Source organism: Dasypus novemcinctus, chromosome 22, assembly GCF_030445035.2.
Source record: "Dasypus novemcinctus isolate mDasNov1 chromosome 22, mDasNov1.1.hap2, whole genome shotgun sequence".
NCBI lineage: Eukaryota > Metazoa > Chordata > Mammalia > Cingulata > Dasypodidae > Dasypus > Dasypus novemcinctus.
Window position 1 is genome coordinate 72,435,405 of NC_080694.1, and position 9,679 is coordinate 72,445,083.

At 37.4% G+C, this 9,679-nt stretch overlaps 1 protein-coding gene across 1 annotated transcript; it reads left to right on the top strand.

The window, feature by feature from the left end:
• The first annotated feature begins 2,371 nt into the window (after nt 1-2,371).
• On the top strand, nt 2,372-3,307 carry LOC101432048 (olfactory receptor 12D1-like). Its single transcript, XM_004453182.1, has one exon. It carries the CDS (start codon nt 2,372-2,374, stop codon nt 3,305-3,307), a length of 936 nt encoding a protein of 311 aa, XP_004453239.1.
• The last annotated feature ends 6,372 nt before the right edge of the window (nt 3,308-9,679 follow it).

Consider the following 9,679-nt stretch of genomic DNA (forward strand, 5'->3'; position numbering starts at 1 on the left):
CTGAGGCAGACAGACTTCCATGGTGCCAATTTAATGGAATTACACATGAAAAAGGTACATTTGACTGAAGGTAGATTTTACCTTAATATCTGAAGTGTGAGTTTATTTCAAGCAAAAAAAAAAAAAAAAAAAAAAAAAAAGACCTAAGGAAACAGGTATAAAAGAAGGTAAAATGTCTAGGGGGTTGAAGTCTTGGACATCTCCAGGAGAGGTCAGCGTTGTGTGAACTAAAGGAGGAACTCTTGAGTCCTTCAAAGGAAGGATCTTCTTACCAGGGATGCAGGTATCTGGAAATGGCAGAGTCCAGGGAAACCACAGAAAAGATGTAAAATAACATTGTCATCAAGAAGTAATTTGGGGATCCTGTTTTGAGATAACATAAAGGCTCATATTATATGAAGACTAAATGTAAAAGCAGATAAGGCAGTGAAAAAATTCCATATACCCCTCAGGCTAACATCTGAATAATGTGAGTTCAATTCCAACCCCACACAAGACTTCAGGATGCTTCCAGGGACAAGAGTCAGGAAAAGATCAGAAAGAGGTCACCTCTGAGACTACTTACATTGAAGATAAGTCAATATGACTGTTTTAAATCACTTTGTGTTTATTAACAGATATTGCTGTTCTGATTAGTTCATCCCTGTCGACTTTTGGTAAGTAAGATGATTTCTTACTTGGCTTTTTTTTTTTTTTACTTTTTTTTTTTTAACTTTTTTCTTATTAGATAAATTGTGGATTTAAAAATAATCCACAGGATGGAGGAATAGAGTATGGATTAGAGTGGTTTTACTGATATTCTACTATGGAACTATTGTGACTAGTAATGGAAGAAATTGTAGCATTGATGTGGAGAAAGTAGCCACAGTAGCTGCTGAGGGCTGGGAGAAGGAAAAAGAGACGTGGTGTGGGAATATTTTCAGGACTTGGAGTAGTCCTGGGTGATAATGCAGGGACAGATGCTTGATGTTGTATGTCCTGCTATGGCCCACTGGCTGGACTGGGGGAGAGTGTAAAGTACAATGTAAACTGTTATCCATGTGGTGCAGCAGTGCTCCAAAATGTATTCACCAAATGCAATGTATGTGCCACAATGATGAAAGCGCTTGTTGATGTGGGAGGAGTGGGGTGAGCGGGGGTGGGGGTTGTATTGGATCCTCTTTTTTAAAAAATACTACATTTTTTAAAAAATGAATAGATCATGGGGGGAAAAAAAACATGTACCAGCAAATTGCAGGCTATAGGGGCTCTATGGGATAGTTGAAAGATGCATGAGGTAAAGGTAAGACTGCAGCTGAACAGCACTCCTCCACATTTACAACTACCCACATAGATGTAAAGCAAAAGTAGGCATCACAGTTCTAATTAAATATTTCCTCACTTGGGACCTGAAAAAAAAATCATGCATAAAATAAACGATACCTGTAATCTACCCTATTCACAACTTGCCTTAGTGTGGAATATTTGATACAAAAGATGATACACACTCTTTTATTTATACTATTAACTATATTCCATGGTTTATCTTAGATTTCAAAATTTCTGTGGTGAATTTCCATCATTTTTTCTTCTTTTTAATTTTATTGATATGTATTTTAAAATCATAAATCTGTCCAAAGAGTTCATTCAGTGGTATTTGGTAAATCACATGCTTGTGCATTCATCACCCCAATCACTTCCAAAGAACTTTCATTATTCCAATAAAAACAATAAACAAAAAACATACACAACTCATCACCTCTCAATCTCTCTATGCCTTGCCTGCCAGACATAGCTGTTATTTTTCCTTCTTTCTAGTATATTTGAAATTATTTTATGTGAAAACCCATCTTATATACACGTGCAATATCACCCATACATGTTTTACATAGTGTTTTACTATCTTATATTCTTATGTTAAAATTTTTAGCATTCCTTCTAGTAAAATACACGACCTTAGACTTTACATTTCAACCACTGTTGTACACATACAATAGCACTACTAGCTACTTACTTGGCTTTTGAGAGTACTGAGGTGGAGTACATTAAAAATGTCAACCCATTAGAATTGACTCAGGAAGAGGAAAATTGAATAAAAATGTAGATGTTCACAGCCAAAGAGGACAGTAGACTGACAACATGGAACACTGAGAGAAGGGAAATATTATTGAAGAGTCTAATAATGAGAGGAATATTTAGTAATTCAATAAGAAGCCTTAATAGTTAACAGTAAAATAGTCCATTACCTGTAAAAGCTCTGTGTATGGGGTCATTTAAAAATACCATACTCACCCTCAGAGCATTTTTGTCTTAGTCAAAGATCCTGGACTGGAAGGATTTGACCCTCCATTGTGAGTATTTCCCAGACATTATTTTGCCTTTTCTCCCAGTGATGCTGAATCAAACCTTAGTCACTGAATTTCTCCTGCTGGGAGTCACAGACATTCAAGAGCTGCAGCCTCTTCTCTTCATCATTCTCCTCATCATCTACTTCTGCAACGTGGCTGGAAATGGGGCCATCCTGATGCTTGTCATCTCTGACTCAAGACTCCACTCTCCTATGTACTTCTTCCTGGGAAACCTCTCATGCCTAGATATCTGCTTCTCCACAGTGATACTGCCAAAGATCCTGGAGAACATAATCTCTTCAAATAAAGCGATTTCTTTCTTGGGATGCATAAGCCAGCTGCATTTCTTCCACTTCCTGGGCAGCACAGAGGCCTCGATGTTGGGTGTGATGGCCTTGGACCGCTCTGTGGCCATCTGCAAACCACTTCATTATACCACCATCATGAATCATCAGCTCTGTATCCAGATGGCCAGCATAGTCTGGGGCATTGGTTTCTTCCATGCCTTGATGCACTCCACAATGATCTCTCGCTTGAACTTCTGTGGTTCCAACCATATCCATCACTTCTTCTGTGACGTTAAGCCACTGCTAGAACTGGCCTGTGAGAATACTGACCTCAACAAGTGGCTGCTTAATACTGTCACAGCCACCACTGTCATGGGCCCCTTCTTTCTGACACTTTTCTCCTATTTCTACATTCTCATCTACCTCTTCTTCAAGACACATTCCTGCAGCATGCTTCACAAAGCGCTGTCCACTTGTGCTTCCCACCTCATGGTAGTTATTCTTTTCTATTCTCCTGCTCTCATAATCTATGCTAGTCCTGCTTCTGGCAGCTCCATGGAGCAGGAAGTTGCCATTACCATCATGTACAGTGCGGTGACTCCAGTACTAAATCCACTGATCTATACCTTGAGAAACAAGGAGGTGAAGGGGGCCTTGATTCGGGTGATCAGAAGGAAGCTCTCACATGAGTGAACACAGAGAACTCTTTTGAGGCATAAACACCAGGCATGAGATAGCTGAAATGTCCATGTACCCTGACTGTCATATTGATGACAATGTGTAGTCAAGACAGAATATGATACAGGAAAGTTGAATGGGAATGTCAAGCATTAATAGGTGTTTTAAGGGAAAGGTGGACACATTGGAAATTTGACGTGGAACTCTAATGCTAAGCTGGTTTTTGCGATATCAGTGGACAAATTTTTTTATATATAATCTTATTCTTCTATGAAACCAGATGTACAAATATGCTTATGTTGCCTTTGTGGTTAATATTTAGGACTGTTTATCAGTTTTATTCCTTTTGGTTAACCCATTTTAAGGTAAGCATTAAAATTACTATTTTTATTATTATTATTTTTATGTTTCATAAAATTTAACTTAGGGTAATGATAACTCAATTGAGAAAAGAAATGATAACCCACATATTAATTAAGGAGAATTATTATGAGATATGTCATGGTTATTGTTCTCCATGCAGGAAGATAAATAATTAATTAAACCCAATGACATAGTAAGCACTAAAAGAAATAAAGTAATAAACAGTTCACCAGAGAGATCTACCACCTCAATTTCCAGACCAAAGATATCACCTAACAAAATTGCCATGATTGCTATGATATATTAGAGGTGTAGGCAGACTGAAAATATTCTTTTCTATCTCATTGTATTACTTTCCCTCTCAGTCTTTGGCCAATGAAAATCATGATTTTCAAAATAATTTCTGCTTCTTAAAATTTTCATTCCATATTTCTATCCCTTTTGACAGATTGTAATGTAATATGATATAAAACAGGTGAAATATGAGTTCATCAAAACTGTTTTGTTTTGCTTTCCTGGCACAAGAGCTGATACTAACTGACAACTATGAAGTCATAGCTGCTGAGGTATTTCTAGATTTAAGAGGCAAATGGTGTTATGCTCCTCACTACTAAGGCATATAAGTGGCTGCTGACCCTGGAAGGTGGGGGGATGCCAGCATTTATATCTATTTAAAGACAAGACACCCAAACAAGAGTATAAAAACTATTTTTAGTTGATGAACTAATTTGTCAAATTTATTACATTGATTTTTGCAGGCCCAAATTTTACACAGTGGAAGGGGGAATACCCAGGTATTTCAAGGACTATTAGACACATGGTCTGGTTGACACTGATATTCCAAAAAAGAAAACATTAACATGGTTCACTTGTTAGAGTGGGGCATATAGGTTTCATATAATAAATGCAGTTCTGGATAAATCTGGCTTACAGTGGCTCCCTTAGTTTAGCAGACACATCCAATAATAATTTTCCCAGCTACTTTTCCAGTTGGGACTGACACACTTGGCACTTAGGGAAAAAACCCTACTTCAGGTCCTAAGTAGTGAGAAACGGGAAATGAGCTTTGATATTGAGGAAGGCATAGGGAAGCCTTTTGAAATCTCCAATAAACAGAACTTGAATCAAAAAACACTATCACACTCTCAGAGAGATTGCCAAAATTAGTGCCACCCTTCAATATCTAAAGACCGATGGTGACATACAGAAATCAGATGACGTTGGATGATGACTACAGAACATCCAAAGCGCACTGAGGAGTACTCCTGATTGGAGCTGCCAAACTGGATATGGCATCATGTCCAGAAAAGACTAATGAGACTCCAGATAAATGATAATTGGACACTGATTTGGAAAGTTCATACTTGTTTCCTAGTAGCAGTCAAAGAGGGAGTGGTTCAAAAGACCTAAGGAAAGCTTGAAAGTTTCTTATGAGTACCCTTAGAAATCCCAGAATATCACTTGTGCTTCTTTTCATTGGTCAAAAAAGCCACAAATTCCCTTACATTCAAGATAAAGGCATCAAAATTGGGGCATGAAAATTGAGTTGTGTGGCTTATTGAGTAGCTATCTTATGAGATTAGATACCACACGGACTTGTCATGATGACACTTCAACTGAAGACTCATGTTTTTCATTTAAAAAAAAACATATATATTATATTCTGCACACCAGACTAGTCTAGTAACTTACACATATTAACACATTTAAACATTTTAACAACCCTCATCTTTATTTTATATATGAGGTAATAGTCACATATAAATATTAAGTAATTTGGCCAAAGTTTTGAGAGCATAATTGGCAAAAATGAACAACAACCTGCACAGTGTGGCTAAGGTATCTTCCCCTAAAACCACACACTGAGCTTTCACTCAGTCTGAAAAGTTTTCAGCAGTCATCTCCATGAATGCAGCCTCTCCTTCACTCACCCCAATTTCCTCCTCTGGATCCACTTCCTATTAGGTGTGATGGGAACCTCTCAATCTATTCTCCATGCCCCATAAATTTTCTTTCTTATGCTCAAACTGTTGGTTGTCAAGAGCCACATTTTTATTATTTTTACCTCAGATCTAACTTCATATTTTTGTATTTTTCTCTTTAGATATATCCAATCAACAATTTGACCTATTCATTTTTTATTCCAACAACTATGCTGCACTTATAAAATCTTGTTCTGGTCATTTTTCATATATGCTTTTTTTCCTTAATGTCTTTTTCTTTCCAGTGGTTTCTAATCCTCATTTTAGCCCTTTAATAATTATAACCATTATAATTGTTTTTAGATCCCCTCGTAGCAAATACTAAAGATTTTAGTCTACTGCTATATCTGATCACAGAGATTCATGCTGGATTTTTCATGACATGTTTACAATATTTATTGTTCACTAATCTTTAACAGGAATTATTATTTTAGGAAATCTATTGTAAACTGAATTGTCAAGATATCCTCCCAATGTTATTTTATTTTTTTATTTTTTTCTGTCATAGGTTAGTGGAGTAAAACTAAATGTGATTTTATCAATAAATATAGGAAAGGAATTTGATAAAATTAATATGTATTGTAAGGATTATATGAGGTAATTCATGAAAAGGATTCAGAACAAGTTCTACTTACAAAAAGACAGTGTGAGGAATTCTGCAGGCCCACTTCCGAACCAAAACAATATAACTGAAGAAAACAATGTCAAAACAAACATTTATAGTCTCTAGAAATGTTCTTAAAGACATACAGTAAATGAAGAAATATTCACTCAAGAACATGTACTAAAACGTGGTAAGAACAACCAGATTCCATGGTCCATTCCTTCCTACCTCTATCTTCATCCTACATCTCCTCCCAGCTCAACTTCATGGAAGCTCAGCTACATATGTCTGTGAATACAAGACAGGCTCCCTATCCCCTCAGCTCCCAGTCCAGGTTCTCTTAGTCCGCTCAGAATGAATTTGCCATCTACACAACTCATCACCTCTGTCTCCACACAAAAGAGGCTAAATTCCTGGTGTGACTTACAAGCTTGAGAGATCCCAGGTAAAGACCCCAAGAATAATATGCAACAATGACCTTTCACTTTGACTGATTCATATTGTAGTGGTTCCATGCCAAGAGAGAAGACAAGGGGCTCCTGCCCCTCAGAGGGCCTAGAGCAGTGGTTGAACCAGGGAGAAAGTATCCATAAAAAAAGAAAACTCTGACACTTTCCTCAAAGGTCCAACTTTGTTTGAAGGACAGTGTGGAGGTTAAAGTCTAAATGTGCTCTTGAAAACATAGGTACTCTTCAGGAAGAGAAAAAAGCTATACAGAGGACAGCTAGTTTACCAGAGAGAGCTAAGAAATTATAGATACAAGAGGAAATTCTCGAGGTCAAAACACCCTCAAAGACTGGCCTCAAATATTACCCATGACTAAACTTATTTGGACTGCATGCTGAGCTATTTATGACCAAAAGCATTGTAAAAATCATAGAGCAAACAATCAGGTACTCATGGAAAATAATAGGAAAGTTGTGTAATAAATGAGCTAGACAGTTTAACAGAAAGATCAGGGAAATAGTCACAGAGAGTCATGCCAAAACCATGAAACAAGGGGGACTGAGGGCCATGCCCAAGCCTGTACCCTCAAAGAAGGGACACCGAAGGCTTGACATCTCAGGCAAAATAGACCTCACTAAAATAGTCTTATCAATTCAAAAAACTAATAGATAAGAAAGCAACAACAATAGCAAGCCCAAAAGAGAGAGAGAGATGGTAAGGAGTATACTGAATTGCTACAATACTAAAAATTCCAGTATTCAACCAAAAACTGAAAGACTTTCAAAGAAGCAGGAACATAAGGCCCAAGCATAGGAAATGAAGTAGAAAATAGAAGCTGTGTATGAATCGGAATAGAATTCACATTTTAATAGAGAAAGCTTTCAAAACACCCATCAAAAAAAAAAAATGGTTCAAAGAATGAAAAGAAACCTGGTCTAAAAATATAAAGTGAGAATACTATCTCATATAATAGAGAATATCAATATAGAGATAAAGATTATTTAAAAAGAAACAAATAGATATTCTGGACTTGAAAGATGTAATGGCTGAAATGAAAGTTTCATTTGAGAAATTCAGTGACCGATTTGAACAGGCAAAAGAAACAATGAATAAATTTGAAGATAAGTCAATTAAGATTATACAGTCTAAGAAACAGAAGTGAAAACAATAAAGAAAAAAGGACAGAGCCTTAGATCTGTGGGACATCATCAAGCATACCAATATATACATAATGGGAGTCCAAGAAATAGAGAAGAGCAATAAAGGAGCTGAAAGAGCATTTTTTAAATAATGGCTGAAAAAAGTCCACACTTAATGGAAACGCAATAATTTTTTGAGTGGTCCAAGAGCTCTTGATTGGTGCAAATTCCAAATAAGCCTCATCAAAAAGATGACATTGAGCAAAGAAGTAAATGTGGACAGGTATTTAAGGGAGAGGAAGCAGCTAGAACAAAGTTGCTAAGGTTAGAGCAGGGCTGCTTGGTTGAGAACAGTGAGGCTGGTGGAACTATTTCAGAGTGAAGGAGAGGCTAATCAGAGGACAGGAGGTTACAGGTAATGGGTGTCCACATTGTGTTTGGCTTTAGAGGTCTTTGAAAGAGATTTGGATTTTGGTTGGAGCCATTGCTGGGTTTTCAGGAAAGTGGCATGATCTGATTTATACTTTACAAGATTACTCTAGCTATCATGGTGGCAACAGTCTGTAACAGGGAAGGGTTAGTTGAATTTGGAGACTGCTGCAATCACAGCAGGGAAGGAAGCCATCATTACTTTTGGTATTTGGGATATTTAGGTGATGAAATAAGAATCATTTTCTGGTGACTCCTATGGGAAGTGTGAGAGAAAGAACAATGCTTTTGAGTGAGGGATGCAACTGCAAACAGACTTGAAGAAGGGTGTCAGGTTTCGATGCTGCCATTACCCCAAATTTAGTGGCTAAAACAACACAAATTTACTATCTTACAGTTCTGACATACAAAAATAGTCTGCAGGGGCTAGAATCAAGTGCTGGAGGCTGCTGTCCTTTCTGGACTCTAGGGGAGTATAAGTTTCCTGAGCATTTGGCTTCTTGTCCAGATTCAATACCCTGAGGTTATAAAACCAAGGCCCCCACTTTCTTGTTGCCAATGTCCTGAAGGCCATAAACTTCTAGAAGCAATCCTGTGCTGGAGACCGCTGTTCTCCATGCCCAAAACCACAAACAACGGGCTTCCCTCTCTCTGACTGCACTGTGACAGGTTCTCCGCTTTTGAGGAGTATTTGACCTACACACATAATTTGGAAAAGTCCACCATCTCAGGATGCATTCTCTAATCACAACTGCAAACACATTTTTCAACATAAGGTGACATATTTGCAGGTTCTGGGGATCAGGACGTCCTTATTCCTGGAGGTCTATTATTTTTGCTACCAAAAGAATGTTCTTCGTGGAGCGGTTCTCTCAGTGGAATACCAAGAGTTAATTCTTTGTCAGGTTAAATTATATATCCAAGTAGGATAAGCAGCTGGCACACAAAAGTCTGAACTGAGGAGGAAGGTCTGTGCTGGGAGATGGCATCTTTGGAGGAAACATAGACAAGACACTGAGTGGACAGCATCATTTTCAACAAGTTAGAGAAATCGTCAAGAATTATATTTTTATTTTATACTCTCAAATTCATCAGTATTATTAAGCTCTAATTTTTTTAGGAGGTGCTGGACATTGAACCCAGGATCTCATCCATGGGAAGCAGGGTCTCTGTAACAAAGTTACATCCAGTCCCCAATGAAAGTTGGTTTCTACATTTGTTTGTTTTTAGGAGGTACTGGGAATAGAACCTGGGACCTCGTACATGGGAAGCAGATATTCAACCATTTGAGCTACATCCAATCCCCTCACTCTAAATTTTAAAGTCCATGCTTACTTGGATTACTTATAAATTCATTTGCTACATCCTTAGTCTTTTTTCCTATTGATTATATTAATTACTAAAAATAAGGAGCAAATTATCC

Coding starts and splice junctions, on each gene's coding strand:
- LOC101432048 (XM_004453182.1), top strand. CDS start 2,372: ATGCTGAATCAAACCTTAGTCACTGAATTTCTCCTGCTGGGAGTCACA.